The following is an 18,972-nucleotide window of genomic DNA, read 5'->3' as shown; positions in this document are numbered from 1 at the left end:
CCAAGCAGGGAAAAGAACGGGGTGAGAAAGAGGGCAGAATGAAGTTCGGCAGAAAGAAGGGAGCCGCGAGTAAAGATATTTTTTTAATCTGTTTATAAGCGATATTGTGATGTGTGATATTAGCTAAATATGTAAAAAAATAAACGTAGTACTAAAATCGTCATTTCTTGTCTCCGATCGCAGCTCACAGATTTCCAAAAATGTTATAAATAAAAGAACCCTCACTACATCACCCTTGTAACTGCCGAATGACTGCAGTTATTTTCATGAGTAGTGGTTAGGTATGGTAAAGTGACTGTGCGCAACCGGTTAAACCGATTGCAGCGCCTATATGTGTAAAATGTGGAGTTAGTGTTATTATCTCTAAAACGGTACAAGGAAAAAAGTGAATTACGAAGCTATAAAGCAATATCAATTTAGTACAAAAAAAAAGACACCTAGTGGACGTAAATACTTAGGACAGAACACTAATGATGATGATGATATCGTGTCCGCGTTACCACGGAAAGGGGGTGCAGTAACTTCTGAGGGTAAAGACCCCTGAACACCCGAGGGCAGAAGTCTGACTTCTAGCTCAAATGAAGATGACACACACATACACATTCGCTTGCACAAACCCTTTTTACAGGGGGGGGGGCACATTCACATACCTCACAGACAGAACACAGATGAAGAACAACCATGCCCGCACCGGGATTCCAACCCGGGACGCCCAGATCACGGGGAAGATGCGCTACCCCTATGCGAAGGCGCCGGCAGGACAGAACACTTAAAAGAAGTATTTATTTGCTAGCGATTTTCTCCATAGACATGTGCAAAACTTTCTTAGGCAAGAAACAACTAGTTATCACAAGCTACCTTTATTTTCGATGTTCAAACTTCAATTACAATGCATATCTAGAAATTCGCTTGAATTTCACGTTGTACAATGTTTAGCATAGTGTGTGACACATTTGGCATAAACATCCGAAATGTGTCATTGAAAGTCGTGTAATATTGGTGGAGGGGTCGCATTAACATGCTGACTGCCACTGTCCCACAGGAAAAAGTTCATTGGAATCAGATCTGGTGAAAGCGGAAGCCACCATACCGATTATTTGCTCTCCAAACTCCTCAACCAAGCACTGCCTCAATGAAGATGTTTTGAGATGAGGTGCACAGTCATATTGGAACCATACGTCCCGGAGCTGAAACAATGATAGGTTCTCAACAAAATCTGGTATTACTTCCAGCAGAAACTCTAAATATCGTGTAGCCGTTAATGTACTATGATAAAAAACTGGACCGATCAGCCTGTTATAATAACTTTCCTATCAAACATTAATCGAAAAACGTATTTGATGCCGAACACCGGTAGAACGTGTTGAATTTTCAGTGAACAGTAAAGGGTATTCTGTCAAAGAAACATTTCATTCCGCGAAAAGCATGCTTCATCCGTCCACACTGTATCTGGACTTCTGTGTAGCTCAGGAACCTCTGGCGCGCGCCTGAATAAACACTTGGAATATTTTCAAATTCAGAATATTTTTACATATAAACTTTGCAAAATTAATTATGTTGCAGAAAGCTTCTGCATATTGAAAATAAGTTACAAATCAAAGTTGAAAATTTAGAAAATTTGTGTATTAAATATCAATTTAGAAAAGTTTCAAGCACATTTAACAATGAACATTTTACTTTATATTAGAATATAAATAACCTTTTATAAAAATTACGATTAATTATACTATTGTTTTTATGTTAAATTAGGCAGATTACCTCACGTTTGCTCCGGAGAATTAAATACACAAATTTAAAACAAATGAAATAAAGATAATTAATTTTTTGTCATGCATGATTCTAGTTTAGATTTCTTAAGGGTTTATTTCCCCCCTTCTTGTGCAATCATAAGACATACAAATACTTATTCAGTTTTTCTATTTGATTTGCATTGTTCTTTGTATACATATGCCTGGAATATCAGATATTTTCAATATTCGGAGTATTGAAATGATTTTCAGCTTAGTAAATTATTTTTTGAATTTGTTTTCAAAAATTAAATGTAATAATACAAAATATCACCGATTTGGCTCTACACGAGCTAATGTAAGAAACTTGAATGAATTTCTACCTATGTGAAATGAACTCTTCCTACAGTAACCTGTTTCTTTAGCGATCGCTGTAAACATAGACATTTGTCTGGAAGTGTTCTCGTGGTGGCCACACAGTAATATCGCCCCGCATCCCCGTCCTATAATACCAGATGAGGCGTTGGCCGGTAAGGATGAGCATTTAATTCGTTTAGGATTTTCCAACCGCGATTTTTTGAGAGAAAAGAGATTTCTTTTACCCTTCTTATGCTGTAAGTTGGATATGCGAGGGCGAAAGATAATTACAAGGTGAGAATGATCACATAAGTTTTTAGTTTTAAATAATTATTAAGCAAGAATTTGGCGATAACTACCGAAATATTATCACATAAAAATATTTTTTACACCACTTTAGAAGTAAAAAAAAAAAAAATTATACCAGTTTAGCTGTGTTAATTGTTTCTTACATTTAGCATTTATTTTTAAAGAAATTTTATGCACAATTCTTTGTTTTAATGATGCAAACTTTTATTATTTCATCAAAACTTTAGCTCTAATATTCTGTTTAAAAGCTTGATATAAACATTTTTTTTGATTATGCTATAAAATATCCTTTATTGCAAAAAAATTGCAGTCCATTTTCAATATTTGGTCAGTTTATTTTTTCTTTCTCTGTTCAGTACTTGAAAAAAAAATTTATATTTTAGAAAGATTAACTGTATTGTTGTGAAAGACTTTTTATCTATAATATTAAAATCATCACTCCATTTAAAGCAAAATAATCTTCTATGTCTAATGCATTCTTCTATTTTAAGTAGAATAAACGTTTACTTTACAATTAACTTAATAATATGTACTTTTACTTACTACTTAACTTTACTTTATGTTACTTTTTAGAGACATTTTACCTCAAAACATTTTTAACAGATTAAATGTAGAAACAAAAATCATTAATTTTATTAGATTAAAAACATGACGTATGAAAATTTAGCCCAAATAATGATACAGCTCTTATTTACTGTTGTTCTTTTACTCCACAACTATTTTTTTCCCTTTGTAGCAAATAAAGCTTACGGCTATAGATCAACTAAGTTGACGAACTTAAATTGTTAACATAGTTAAATTAATACCGTTAATAAGATAGAAAAATATGTTAGTCGCCGAAGGCGATTACTATTTTATATAACCAAAGCAATATAAAAAATATTCCTGGTTCTTACTGTTCATTCTCAGGTTCGAAAACTAAGCTTTTGCGCATGCGTTTATATAGTTAAAATAGGGATGAAAGAAAAGATGAAAGGACGAGACATTTAGATTTGACAATAAGGTGTCTCAGGATACATGCGGATTTAGGAGGCGTAAAAACTGCGGATGACTCGTGATACTGGCGGAAATTAATACTAATTCACTATAAAATAAAGAACATTTTTTTATTTACTGTAAAAGGCTGCTTACACATTAAATTATGATTAATAAATGAAGATTTCTGTTCTTAAAATCTAATAATTAGCTTTTTTACAAAATAATTATAATTTTTTATGTTAAAACACTTATTTTTTAACTGAATTCTTTGGCATCATTTTGAGATGAGTAATAGCAGATAATCACATTAGTCATCTCAAATCACATCACCTGAATTAGCCATATAAGCATTTAATACGAAATTTTGAGTTAAAATAAGACAGCACAGGCAGAAAGGACACGACATTCACATGAACGTGGGGTGTAAAAAAAAAAAAAAAAAAAAAAATTGAAAGAATAAGAATCTAATATGGCGGAAATCCACGTCAAAAAAAGTGACGAATTCCAGATACACGCTCATCTTTCCGCTTCTCACCCCATATTGAGGTAGAATCGTCGAAAAGAGTTAGTCGTTGAATACTGAATGGAACAATACCAACAATTTTTCTTCTAATCCGGAAAAAAAAAAAAAAAAAAAAGCAAAGTTTCCTTTTTCCGTTCATTCTCTGGTGTCTGAAAATAGAAATATACCACCCGTCAATTTGCAACTAAATCCGTCCATTAAGAATGAGGTTTCTTTATCCTTTCTCAACATGATCAAATAAACAGCCTGAAATTTATAAATTTAATATGAGACGTAAGTATCACTTTATCTCTTTGGTTGACAAATACCATGATTCCCCTGCCCCTTCGAAATGGTTAAAGTGATTTAGAGACTTTCTTTTATTTTAAAGACAGACAAGTTCGCTTATCCATCAGCTTTACGATAGAAAGATGCAGGTGCAAAAAAATCATGCAGTTTCGCCATTTTTTTTATGCTGAGAAGGATCAGGGTTTTGCCACTTCTCGAAAGTAGGATATCTTAATCACTGCTAGCATAGAAAATACGAGAGTTTACTGTGATAAAGATGGGATTGTGTTTCAACATCCTGGTAAAAGGGTCATATTGCCTCATGAATATGGGGGTTCATTTTGTCAGGCTTAGCAACTCACGTAATGTTTAATCAATCATAAAAGGTTGGCTTATTCGTAAATACCTTTTTTACACATCAAACTGTTAAATTTTTAAACCTTGTTTTTCAAATGGTCCACTTTTGCGCTCCTTCCCTCACTCTGTGTAACTGGCGGAGACCAATCTTGCCACCTTCCTTGGTATTCTAAATAGTACTAAGAAATAATAGGGAACAAACCGCTAAATACATTCTGGGGTAATATGCAAAAATTTGTCATCATTTCAATATTATTCTCTTCAAGACAATCCACCGTTCCGATTAGAAACCGAAACGCGTTCTCAATTCCCTCGTAAACTCTGGAGTAACGAAGAATGCATCGAGGTAGTTATTAACCTTCCAATTCTATGCTGCTGTTTAGTAAATGAATTAATTTGGGGGGAAAGGCTTTGTTTAATAAGCCTTGGATAGTATGATTATACGCTGACAAAAATAAATAAATATTAACACGTTTTCTATCTCATTAAATAAATTTAAATTGCAAAAAAATGAGAGCGTCTTCAAAATCCTTTCTCAGTTACCATAACTGGTCTTACATGTGAATGAAAAATATCACAACTGAATAAGGAAATTGATCTTCTTAAAAATACATAGGCGCTAGCAAGAAACTTTTATTAAATGAAAAGCAAGTTATTTGTCTTTACAAAAAATAGTGCAGCAACTAAATAAGCAATAATACAAGTTCTTCGTAAAAAAGACGAAGCAGCAAACAACAAAAGATAAGAAATCTTCGAACTAGGGTGAAAACCTAATTAATGTTATAATGCCGGAAATTTCTATTGACTTCGGTGGCAAATTGTCAATGTTTTACATTATTATCACTTTAATATTGAAATTGGCTTCAATTTTTGGCCATTTTCTTTCTTTTTTAGGAGTTTTATTACAGCCCTCTCAATTAATATTACGTAATTATTTACGACACTTTCCAATGTTAGTCTTTATTGTACTACACAAGACACAGTATGGTGCATTTTGTACCATTTATTAGGCAAGGCAAAGTATGGCGCATTTGGTTAAAGTTGAGCATTTCCTTTCGTATTATATAATTTCCTCTCACTTTTTGGGGCTTTTACTAATAAAGAAACACTTTCAAAGACTGTAAAATATGGAATTAAAAGTATAGACGAAACATTAAAAACTTTACCTTGAACGGGAAAAAAAAAAAAAAAATCCAGCAACTTACGCCCAAAACCAAGCAATATTACTAGGCCTTACTTGAAAATTGATAAATCGAGATAATTTATCGCAAAAAGACAGTACAGCCACTCTAAACTGAGCATCTGGGAAAAGGAAATAGAATTTACTCTATTCTAATTCTGACATATTGACAAAGTCAGCCAAGGTAAATGTCCTTTTCTATTAGTTATACAGTGACCTTATTTAAGTAAAATATATACTCAACAGATTTATTAAAAAAATTATACGATTTAACCCTTATGTTCATTTTGTATAGTATATATAGTAAAGTTGTATGTTTGTATACCATACACACAACTTTATATATATATATTATTTCTTCAAAAAAGCAATCTTGCCACGATAAGGGTTAAACACACCATTATAGGTTTGGTAAAAAAATTGGTCTTCAAGCATATATACCTGCAAATTTTTTTCGTTATCTCTAATTTCAATGCTTTGCGAAAGGCCCCGTTCAACTAACAAGGCTGCTAAGCTATTCAAGGCACAATTGGTATATATTAGATAGCCGATACTTTTTAGTTTCAAATAATCATCTTCCCAACAACAATGAGCAATTAGAAAAACCCACATTATCACTGAAAGATTGGAAAGGTTAATAAGCTTGTTCACATTCTTAAGTTACAATTTCCAAAGAGCTGGTCACTTTGGTAATGGAAAAGTAATTAATATTTCGTGGTGAAGATGGAAATCATCATCATTATAATCATGGTCATTCATGACCAAATAGAGGATTGTGCATATGCCCAAGATTTCATCATATTGCAATTAATTGATGATAGATAAAAATCGAAATTTAAATTATATATATATATATATATATATATATATATATATATATCAAAACAACTTTTGCACGCCCATTTCCCAAATTTTTCGAAAGATGGAAGTATTACACTTAAGGGTTGATTGTGACGCCTAGAATATAAAAACATTACCATGGCCTGAATCTTCTCTTAGGAATTAGAATAGGTTCCTTTTGAGAAATATAATCAAATCTCGGGTGCGCAGTGAGAAATTGTTGCAAAAATTAAGTACTTTTAAGCACATTTGTACACATAAACATATGTAAACCTGCGTATTTTCTCAGCATATGATATTTTGTGTTTTATAATAATGCATATTTTATAATGAAATTTTTAAAGAAATTAATTTTTAATATGCATGTTTTAAATTTTAATATTTATTTCTGTATCTGAAAGCAATATTTGCACACCTTCTATCTTAAAACTAATTGTGTCTTTGGTTTTTGACAAAAACAAAATTATAAAAATGTAAAACTATCAATACCAAAAAATTAAGTCAACTTTTATCAAACTGTGTTTTTTTTTCTTTCATTTTTAATATTTCTTAAAATTAACAAACTACCAGTTTATTTAGAAAGATACATCATTTCTGAAATGTCAGCATTTATGTGGAAACATAGCCTGATCAAGCAGTTTGTATTTGATTGTTATATATATAATAACAAATAAGATACGACATAACTGGGATGGAAAGCAGTAATTTCCCTCAATACTAACTTGCTATATTTAGCTTTACAAGACTGCAGCAAACATTTCTAAGAACGAAAAATTCCAGAATGCTACCATCAAAAACTGGCATGAAATTGACGATAGTAGTACGCCCTGTTCTAAATGAATTTCTTAAATCATTTTTTTAATAGAAAAGAACAGCAGTGCTCAGAAATGAGCAGACTACAAAAAAATCTAATCGCTTCTTACTTCTGAATTTTAATAAAGACCTTTTTTCAAACGTTTTTTTCGAAAATTTAATAAAAACCTGCTTTTTAACTGATTATATATATTATAATATATATTATTACGAAGTGGTAAAACGTATCCCTGACATGCAAATTTAGCGACAAAAGTTGGCGACCTTGGCGACGAAAGGAATCTTTTGGAAGAATCCAGGTGGTCTGAACATTATATCACCGAGACCAGCTTTTCCTTGAAGCTTGGAGAAAGTTCTGGAACTTTTCCAAGATTATACCACTTCCTGTCAGTGACATCACTTCCTGTGGAAAGACTATAAAAAAAAAGCAAGCACTCAAGACCGGGGGGATTGGAGTATTAGACAGCAAGCAAGCTGCTGAACTAGCGAATAAATGCACTGCGTTATTACGACTGATTGGCGATATTTGTAGGAAAATTTTGTAACATTTGGTGTCAGAAGTGGGATTAGTTGGATTTTTCTGTGTATGCCTTGGACCAGAGGAATGGATGAAAAATTCGCAGAGCTACTTGCCATGATGGCAGATATGAAGAAAGGACATGAGGAGATGAAAGTAGGATTAGAAAAGAAATTAGAAGCTGGACAGGACGAAATGAGGAAAGGCCAAAAGGAATTGAAGAATCAGATTCAGATGCATGTTAGAGTCAAGTCAAAGGAATTAAGGATCACTTTAACAGTTGCATAGAGAAGATAGAAGAAGACGTTCAGAGTGTCGAGAGGGAGATTGGAGAAGTGAGGGACGAGGCTCGGGCCAATATCGAAGCAGTTCAGGAGAGGATCGGAAATCTCGAAAGGAGACTTCGTGAACTCGAGGACAGATCAAACAACTTCCAACCTAGTCCAGAATTCTCGTATACCATTGACATTTGATGGAACAGATATCATGGACTGTTTTTAAAACCCGATTTGATGTCAGTTCTACAAACGGATGGACATATGTTGTAAAAGCCAGCCAACTTGTAGCGTCTCTCCGGGGATCAGCGGTGGAGGTTCTTCAAGGAATTCCATCGGAAAAGCTGACGGACCTAAAGACAATTGATAAAGCCCTGGAATCCAGATTTGGGGACAGCCATCTAACCCAATTTTACAGAACAGAGCTGAAGACAAGACGACAGAAGGCAGGAGAAAGCCTTCAAGTTTTGGCCGCGGACGTGGAGCGATTAATGAGCCTGGCTTACGCCGAATGCCCTCTGGATGTTCGGGAAAGCCTAGCAGTGTAGTATTTCGCCGATGCCATCAGAGACGAACACACGCAGCTTGCAACGAGTCTAATGGATGAAAAAGATCTCAAATCAGCTCTAGCTTATAGCATGAAGTATGAGGCAGCAAAAACTGCTTCCCGGAGTCCCAGACATGTCGGACCGATTGAAATTAAGAATGGTACCGTCGGAAAAAGTGATGACAAATTTGAATCACTCTGCAATATGCTGGAAAAATTATTGAACAGCCGTGATGGTGAAAAGAACATCCATCGCCGAAACCCGAATGTGACTTGTTGGAGGTGCAACAAGAAGGGGCACTTACAGACAGAGTGCTCGGTTGTTGATTAAGTTTTAACAAAAACAACGGTGGATCCCTGGTCTTCAAGTGAGATACAAAAAGCACAGTTGTAAGATCCCGCTATTAAACCGATTCTGGAGAAGAAACTAAATTCGGCGGATCGACCATCTTGGGAAGAAATCGCTCCGGAAAGTCCGGCAACGAAACGATACTGGGCTCTTTGGGACTCCTTACATCTGAAAGACAATGTTTTATACCGCAAGTGAGAGAGTGATGATGGAACTTCCTGCCGATGGAAATTAATTCTCCCAAAGAGTAGAATTCCAGAAGTTCTGCGAGAGACTCCTGACAGCCCAAATGGAAAGCATTTTGGAGTCATGAAAACCTTGAGTAAGACAAGAGAACGATTTTATTGGGATCGACTTCGCGCTGACGTTGAAAAATGGTGTAAGGAATGCCATGCTTGAGGAGCCCGAAAAGGACCTAAAACAAGAACGAAGGGTCGTTTGAAACTCTATAATGTGGAAGCAACATTTGAAAGAATAGCTATGGATATCCTAGGACCTTTTCCTGTAACGACAGAGGGCAATAAGTATGTTCTAGTGTTAATGGACTATTTTACCAATTAGCCCGAAGCAATTCCCATTCCAGATCAGGAGGCCTCGACGGTAGCTGGAGAATTAGTTCGAAGCTGGATCTCATGTTATGGGGTGCCTGTGAATTTGCATTCTGATCAAGGAACAAATTTTAATTCCGCGCTCTTTACTGAACTTTGTAAACTTTTGGAGATTGAAAAGACTCGAACGACAGCGTTGCATCCCGAGTCCGATGGAATGGTCGAAAGGTTTAATCCAACAATTTTAAATAATCTGTCTTTATTTGTTTCGAAAAATCAGACTGATTGGGATGTACATCTGCCACTCTTTCTCTTGGGTTATAGGAGCACAGAACATGAGGCGACCAGATTGACCCCAGCAGAAATGCTTTTTGGTCGAACGCTGCGATTGCCGTGTGATATTCTCTTTGGACGACCGAATGAAACACCTTCCTCGCCGAATGAGTACATGAAAAATTTAGAAGCGCGTTTGGAGAGCATACATACCTTTTGCCAGTGAGCGAATTAAACTGACCAGCGAACGAATAAAAAGTCGTTACGACTCCAGAGCGACCGATCACCAATTTAAAGAGGGTGATCTAGTCTAGATGTATAACCCGAGGAGACGGAAGGGTCTGCGTCCGAAGTTACAACAGAACTGGAAAGGACCTTATACTATTGTCAAGAGATTAAAGACGACATTGTTTTGGCGAGGCATTCGACGTCCGGAGGTGGTCGAATGCCACGCCAAAATTCATCCACATTAATCGGCTGGCTCCGTACCGGGCCACTGATCATAGTTCTATGTAATGGGACTGCCCGGGTGGTGCAGTCTTTGAAGGAGGGAGCAGTATTACGAAGTGGTAAAACGTATCCCTGACATGCGAATTTGGCGACGAAAGGAATCTATTAGAAGAATTCAGATGTTATGAACATTATATCACCGAGACCAGTTTTTCCTCGAAGCTTGGAGAAAGTCCTGGAACTTTCCCAAGATTATACCACTCCCTGTCAGTGACATCACTTCCTGTGGAAAGATTATAAAAAAAGCAAGCACTCAAGACCGGGGGAATTGGGAGTATTAGACAGCAAGCAAGCTGCTGAACTAGCGAATAAATGCGCTGAGTGATTACGATTGATTGGCGATATTTGTAGGAAAATTTAGTAGCAATATTATATTATATTATATATATATATATATATATATATATATATAATGATATTTTAACTCTAATTTCAATTTAATTAATTTTCATAGTAACTTCATCTTAATTTAGCCCATAGTAACTTCCTTCTAAAATATTCTCTTATTTCGTGATCCAATTCACTGTCTCTACTTAATTAATTCAAGAGAAGCTTTGTTAAATTGTTGAATCAGCTAAAATCTAACTTTCCCACACTACGCGTGAAGAGATAACATACCGCTGATCAAGCAAATTCTTTTTTAAAATCTCCCTGTGTTTCCCCTACCATGTCCACCCGTGTAATGAAAATCCCTATCGAAATCTCATAATACATTAGCACTGTAAAGAAATATTTTCCCTATCAAAATCATAGGTTATATAAGACCAGGGATAAAATGTCCAAGAGCTCTTCCCTCATTCCTCTCTGTGTCGTTCTGTGTGCTCATCGCTTGTACATATGCTTGCATCTTCAAAATGAAATAAAACGACGTCAAGAAATTAAAAGTATCTTCACTGTTTTCAAACTGCATTCTACTTCACAACAAATAATGTTACACACACACACACACACACACACATATATATATATATATATATATATATATATATATATATATATATATATATATATATATATATATACTGTGTACTTTTATATATAAATCTTACTTTAGCTTTAAAAATTTCAGAAAAATGGGATTATATATTTTAAGAAGAAATGAAAATGCTTTAACAACTTCTAGTTACCATAAATAACGGAAAATATTCGTAAAGTTAAAAAAGAATAATTGTCATAACTTATACCCAAAACTAATTTTTCAAAAATTACTAACTGAAGGGGGAATGCATTCATTCAAATAAAATTTGCATAATAGAAAAGCTATATTTTTAACTCTTAAAATTAAGTTAAAATATTTTTTATGCACTGATGCTTAGCTGTTATATGAACATAGCGTTAAAATTCTGGCTCTATTTTTTAAAGTAAACCACTAAAATTTTGAAATACCCGTTCTTAATGGGCCTCTAATACTCAAGAAATAACTTTCCAAATTTCATGTTCCGAAGTTCAATGGTTTATGCATTGCTCTATTAATCAGGTCAAACCTGTATATGTAAAAGGAGATTTCATTGGGGGGGGGGGATTCTATAAGTATTAAAAAAAAAAGAAAAATCGTTATAAAATTAAAGTATCTAAATCCTAAAAAATAAAAATTTTTGAAAAACTTTTTAAAATTTCGCTAAAAATTTTAAGTACCAGAATTAGCAGGGCTTTCTTTCCATCATGGTAAAAACTATATTTTGTCGAGATTGGTCTAACAAATGATAATTCTCAAATGAATGATGTCATTTAAAAAGAACATCGTGAAAGAAAACACGATCATTCATGGATTCAATTTAAAATCTCATCGTACTTCACTTTGCGCGATCGAATAACATAATTATACATCACATTTAATTACATTTCCGTATAGTACATAAAAATCCATCTAATAAGTCTTTCAAGGGATTATTCCAAAACAACATATTAAAGAGAATGATGATCCAATGTATATCGTAGTAAAGAGGCTTCACTTCGAGTATCTTTTACTGCAGCTCGATGTTCGATATTTCTCTTTGGAGCACCACATTCATCCTACTGTATTTTTGTTTTCCGCTTATCGGACCAATCTGCGTATTCTTCTTTAACAAACCATAAAAGGTTAAACATACACTTACTAGGCATAACTTAAATAAATTCTTCAACATATCAAAACATTAAAAAAATTTTTGTGTTTGAGAAATTTTTAAAATAAGATTATTCGAACGTTTTTTCGAGCCGCAACAAGAATGGCACAGTACATATTTCGTACTGCCCCTTCCGGATAACTATTCCAGTATTTTAATAAACAGCAATGCACATTGTTGAAGAAAGAGGGAGAGGACAAAAAGTCTCATGAGCGGTGTGTTATCTTAATATGTGTTGGCACTCCTGGATCTATTTCACTCTGGATTCCTTGTTCTAATTCTTCCTTCTTGATTTGCTTTCTTGATACATAAGATAAACACGCCTATACACGTATGATTTCCAATTATCGTATTCAACGTGTGGGGAAAGAAAACGTATAAAATGCTGTCTTTGCACTTCGAGAAAATTGAACACTTTTAAAGTGTTCAAAAATGGTTTTCAAATTTAAGCACTTTTCTTAACGCTTCTACTTCATTCTGCTTCAATCAAAAGGCAAAAATTATTTGCGATTTTTCCAGAATACGTCTATTAAACTATTTTTTCCTCTTTACACCCCCACTTTGGTGCTACAGGTAATTGTCCAGGACACCTGTTTGCATAACTGCATAGAAATGTCAATTTTAATTTTTCGCAACAAGGATGTTTAGAATATACTATTTTTTTCAAAAATCTCTCAATTTTTTTAGAGGTATATAGTTGCTATTAAAATAACCTCATTATGCATACATTTTATTTATTTTTTTTCTTTTGCGATTTTAATGCATCAAAATTTGGAAGTTTATGTTAATGTATCCAAATAAAGGAGTTTTAGTTCTATTGCCAATACTTAAAACATTTCATTTTCTGTGATACTTATTATTATATATTAAATTGAAATTAAAGTTGTGGTATGGAATAATCGAGCTCAAAATGCAGTTTTCTTCCACTTATCACCTGAAACAAAAGGGTTGTATGTGTGTACAAAAGAAGCGCTAAATAATAACACAGATTACAGAAATTCTCATTTTTAATTCAACAAATATAAACATGCCACATTTACTTCATTTCAGTTCAATGAAATTTTCGTCTTTATATGACATAATAATACAATCCAATATAATGTGCTTGTTTTATAGTCTGAGAAAGGACTGAGTATTTTGATTTCATTTAGTTATGTTTGTTACAAATAAGAGTATTCAAATTAAGTCAATACCAAAAGCTCTTAAAATTGTACAAAATTCTAATATAAGCATTCCTGCCTTAGAAAAAGAAATGTCAGTTTTCTTTTAGTCTAATAAACAACCAAGACTTCAGAAACCGTAAGCACAAAACACAACGAATATCACAATATCTTTGCATAGTTGTCAAACTATACAGAAAATCTGTTTTAAATAAAACATTGAGACAGTAAAAGAAAAATAAACAAACAAAGGGTCTGATTTAAAAAAAAAAAAAAAACAACTTCTAACATTAAACTAATGAGTCAAAGAATAATACACAATTTCAAAACTTAATATCATTTAAAAATTATTTAATAACAAAGATAAATCACTAATAACGCATATCATTTGTTACTGGTAAAACAAATAATTTTAAAAAAATTACAAATCTTGAAAAGATATTATTTGAGAAACTGAATATCTTATTTAGTTAAAGAAATAAAAGCATAGTAAACTATTTATAATTAATAACAGTCATTCAACAACAACAAAAAAAAACCCTTCTCAAAAAAGAAAAGGATCAATGAAATGTCTTGAGCATTACAGGACATGGTAAAGATTCTATGATATATAAGATAAGTAGTTCATTACACAGTCAAAGTACAACGAAATTTCTAAAGATTCGGAACCAAAAGATTTTACAGATGAAATTCATTATATTTAAGCATAAATAAATAATCTTTCTAATATTTTCAAATAAAATACAATGATTCGCAGGTACCCTTTTTTTTTTTTAATATAAAACGGAATAAGCAGCCATAACAATATATCAACCAAATATATAATTAAAAATATTCTAATGCACAGTATTAAATGCATATCAGTGAGTTCATTCAAAATAGTACTCAAATCAAATGGCAGTTCAATTTCACAGAAGACATTACTAATTATTTTCAAAATTATATGCATATATACATATAAAACTTGTTCTGAAGTCTTTTTATTTCTATAAAAACCAATAAATTTGCATCTTTCTAAATTATTTTAATAATTGATACCTAAATTAATCATGTCATTAGACTTCAGAATAGATTAATAGCATCATTATAAAACAATTACACACAGTTTTTTTTTTTTTTTCAAATTTTTCTCAGAAAAAAAGGAAGTACTGTTAAAGGAAATTTTCAATAAAGCTTTCCAAAGCTGTAAAACTTTAAAAGGAATGCATTGTACTAAATTACTGATAAATTATTGTAGCACAAAATTGTTAAATAACAAAAAAGCACCAATATACATTAAAATATTGCCATAGGCACACACTTCAGAAAAATAGAAATTTTTAATTTTATGCTAAAATATTTAAATTCTGTAACTTTCATAAAACGACTAATGAAACCAAGAAGAGTGAACAGTTAAACTGGTACAAAAAAATATGCCTACAGTTTATATATTTTAGGAAGTCACACTTTCACATAAACTAGAAAAGGACAAGAACATTAGTTTGATTTCTTAGATACAGCATACAATTAATTTCTTATGATTTATTAACACCACGTCTGATTTTGCTTCACTTGGAAGTATTCTAAAAACATAGGAAGCAAAACATTGTAAATTTACACTGTACAAATTTATGTTCATATTGACAAAAATATGCCCCAGGACAGTTGTACAAAAGGGGTTTATTTATACTGTACATGTATTATCACTTCAAATTACACTAGCTTTGTATACATATGAAGGGCAGTAATTTAGAAGCTGCATACTCAAAGAGGGGAATTAATCACAGAAATGCCACTGCCACTCAATGAATAATGTATATCTGACTTACTATTTACAATGCTGATTACACTTTTCACAGTTGTTCCCTTGCATCCTCAAAACCAAAGGTTAAAGATCTTGGTCAACTCACCGAGCTAGGAAAATAAATTACTAACATCTACTCTGCTCTTAAAATATACTGATGGCACTTAATTAGTTCTTGGATTCACAGTTTTTACTTCTGCAAAGGAAAAAAAAAAATGACCATAATTAATAAATAACAGTCATAAAAAATGGATAAAACAGACACAGATAAAAAAAAATTGCAAAAAGGTTTTCTCATTTATAACATAAATGAGTCTTCATCTTTATTAATATCTAAACAATCCAAAACTGTTAATTACAATATTTAAAAAGATAACGAATAATAATTTGAAACTGATTTTCGAACTAGGAGAGAAAAGTACAGATATATATGAAACTGTAACAATTACATCTGAGACTTTTAATTTAAGACCTATAATAATTTTGAAGAATAAATAACAGTATCAAACGGAATGAATGTTATTTAAAAAGCGCAATTTCAGCGAGTTCAAGGATAAATTTAGTCAAAATTATCTTGCCTATTTTTATCGTACAGTGGCAGAAGGGGGGGGGGGGTCACAAAATGTTTGCCACTCTTTTCAAGTGAAAGCTACTTGCCTTTAAAAAAAGGGCTTACGAATTTCGGGAAAGAAAAACACTGTCAGGTGTAAATTACTGTCGAAAGATCCTACAACATAATAAATGCTGAAAAACATTAGAATTAGATGTACAGATAGGGGTCAAAATACTAAAACCCATGAAAAAGGCATGGCCCATTTCGAAGAAGCAGAATGCACAAATCACTCTGCACTCAAGTCTGCCACCTAATGGTTATGAAAGATAAAGCAGGGTGCATAGTAAGAAACTGCTGCAAAAATTAAGTACTTTTAAGCACCTTAGCCCCCAAAATTAAGCACCTTTGCAAAGTGTGCATACGTAAACTATGTATTTTCTAAGCATATTTTTTTCCCCTATTTTATATTAATACATAGATTTTATTGAAAAAAAATTCTTTAAACATTTTTAATCTTTTTTTTTAAATTTTGATATTTATTTCTGTATTCGCAAAACATCGTCTATTGTAAAATTATGCCTTATTGGATTTGACAAAAGCATAGAAATGATGATAAAAATGAAAACACCTATTAATATAAAAAAATTTAAGTCAACTTTTATAAGATTAACAATAAAGATCTGTGAGCTTTTTTTAAACATTTCTTAAAATTAAAATAAAATATCAGATAGATACAACATTTCAGAAAATGTCGATGGTGATGTAGAAGCTCAGCATGACCACAAATTTTGTATTTGATTTTTATATAAGCAACAACAATTAAGATTCAACACAGCTTGGATGAAAAGAGTGAATTTCTCAATGCACTGACATAATCTATTAAGTAATTTTATTTGCAATCTTATAAAGCTAAGGACTAAAGCATTCCTATGATTATCATCATACGAATGGCAAAACTGCCATGAAATTGATGATAGAACAATGCCATGTTCTAAATAAGTTTGTTAAATCAATTTTAATAGAAAATAATAGCATTGTTGCGACGTCATTGCATTATCTCTCTTGGATCGCAACTGGGACGTCACAGCCCTTAAGACGAAGAAAAGTTGAAGGAATGTGATGAGGCGATCTGATTGGTCTGTTATTACGTCATTGTATTATATCTGATGTAAAAGACGATTCTGCATAGTTCGGTTTTGTATGGTGTTGCTTGTGTTCGTGTTTGTCTCTGTGCTTTGTGTTTAATAAAGTTATTTTAAGTTGTATAAAATGATCATATCTATTTCCTATAACCTTGAATAAGATATTTGCAGAACCCTAGGTTATAGTTGTAACAAGCAGCGTTCACAAATGATCACACTAAAAGGAGATTTTCTTATCGCCTCTTATTTCTAGTGTATAAAAGTCTTTTTTGAACGTTTAACGTAACTAAAATTTAATGAAAATCTGCTTTTTAACCTAAAAGAAAAAAATTCTTATTTAAAAAAATTACAGAAGAAATGTTATATATATTTCATGAAGAAATGAAAATGCTTTAACAAGTTCTAGTTTTCATAAATAACGGAAACAAATTACTATAAAAAAAAAAAAAAAAAAAAAAAAAGTCAGCTTTGTAGTTAGAAGCTAAACGGAAATAAATCAGCCCGAGCGTCTTTCCAAAACTTTCTCGCATATTGCCAGGAAATGCCTTGTGTGGCATTGGAGTACAATAGTTACGGAACATTAACACTGTGCGTGATTAAATATTTTTACTGATTCTATCTATAGTGTGATCGTTGGCAAGTGTTTAAGGATTAATCTCTGGCAGGCGGGTTGAAAGTATCCGATAAAGCGAATTTGGGTTTTAGACACATTCTTCCTAATTGATTAAAACAAAAATTTGACTCAAAAGTACACTTGTAGTCACAAAATTACATACAAAATTTCATATATTTAAGTCATTACATTTTTGAGCTATCGCGTTTACATATTTCTGAAGACCAACATGCAGTGACCCCTTATTGGATTTCGCTCAAAATTTGGAAAATGTTTATACATTACATATTAAATCTGTATACCAAATGTTAACTACCTAGCTCTCTTCGTTTTGTAATTACCATGCTAACTTATATTCGAACAGCCGGACAGATAAACAGATTTCCTCTGAACGGATGTTGCTGAAAATTTGATCGAAATCTACAAATTTGATGTGAAGACCATATATCAAATCTCATCTATCTAGCGCAAAATGTTGTCTTGACAAATTGTCTTTGTCACAGACAGACAGTTTTCGAATTCATGAAGGTAGATTCATTAAAATCTCGAGTACGAATTTTTTGACGATTGCAAGATTTTCACTAAATTTTGTATAAGAGAAAGTAAATATGCCAATGGAAGCAAAAGTCTTTCTTCAAACCAGCACGAGCCAATATATCGCATTGCTTCAAGATTTAACCAATGAAGAATTTTATTCAATGAACATGCCTTAAAAATTTTTTAAGTTTAAATAAAAGCAAAGAAAGCACCCCCCCCCCTTTACTACAATTTTAACAGCTGCAGAATAATATGATTCAACGATTTGAAGAAGCAATATTTTGAATTTCATTATAATAAAAATACTTGATATAAACTGTGTCCAAAATTTATTTCTCAGAAATTATTAAAGAAAAAAAATTACCTTAAACCAATTTTTTTTCATTATTTGTTTATTTTAACCTTTATTTATTTATATTATTTCTAAACTTTAAAACGGTGTTAAAATAATTTTTATGCGATAATATGCTTTGATGTTATGATGAAAACACATTAAAATTCTATTTTTTAAGTAAGCTTCAAATTAAAAGTTTGAGAATTCCGTTCTTAGTGTGCCTCTAATATCCCAAAAATAACTTCCCAAATTTCATGCTCCTAACTTCAATGGCTTTATACTGGGCGTTGCTCAGGACAAGACTTTATATATAAAGAGAGATTTCATTCGGAAAAAATTTCTATAACATTTATAAAAAGAAAAAAAAATCATAAT

General features: G+C 32.3%; 1 protein-coding gene across 1 annotated transcript in view; it reads right to left on the bottom strand.

The window, feature by feature from the left end:
• Positions 1-13,481: 13,481 nt before the first annotated feature.
• Positions 13,482-18,972, bottom strand: part of LOC129960042 (ubinuclein-2-like) — a 158,544-nt gene continuing 153,053 nt past the window's right edge. Inside the window, exon 15 of the mRNA XM_056073059.1 lies at positions 13,482-15,614. Within this exon, the coding sequence (XP_055929034.1) occupies positions 15,583-15,614 (32 nt within the window). The 3' untranslated portion in view covers positions 13,482-15,582. The remainder of the gene's footprint in view (positions 15,615-18,972) is intronic.

This window comes from Argiope bruennichi, chromosome X2, assembly GCF_947563725.1.
Source record: "Argiope bruennichi chromosome X2, qqArgBrue1.1, whole genome shotgun sequence".
Classification (NCBI taxonomy): domain Eukaryota; kingdom Metazoa; phylum Arthropoda; class Arachnida; order Araneae; family Araneidae; genus Argiope; species Argiope bruennichi.
This window is presented reverse-complemented; position numbering and strand designations above follow the sequence as displayed.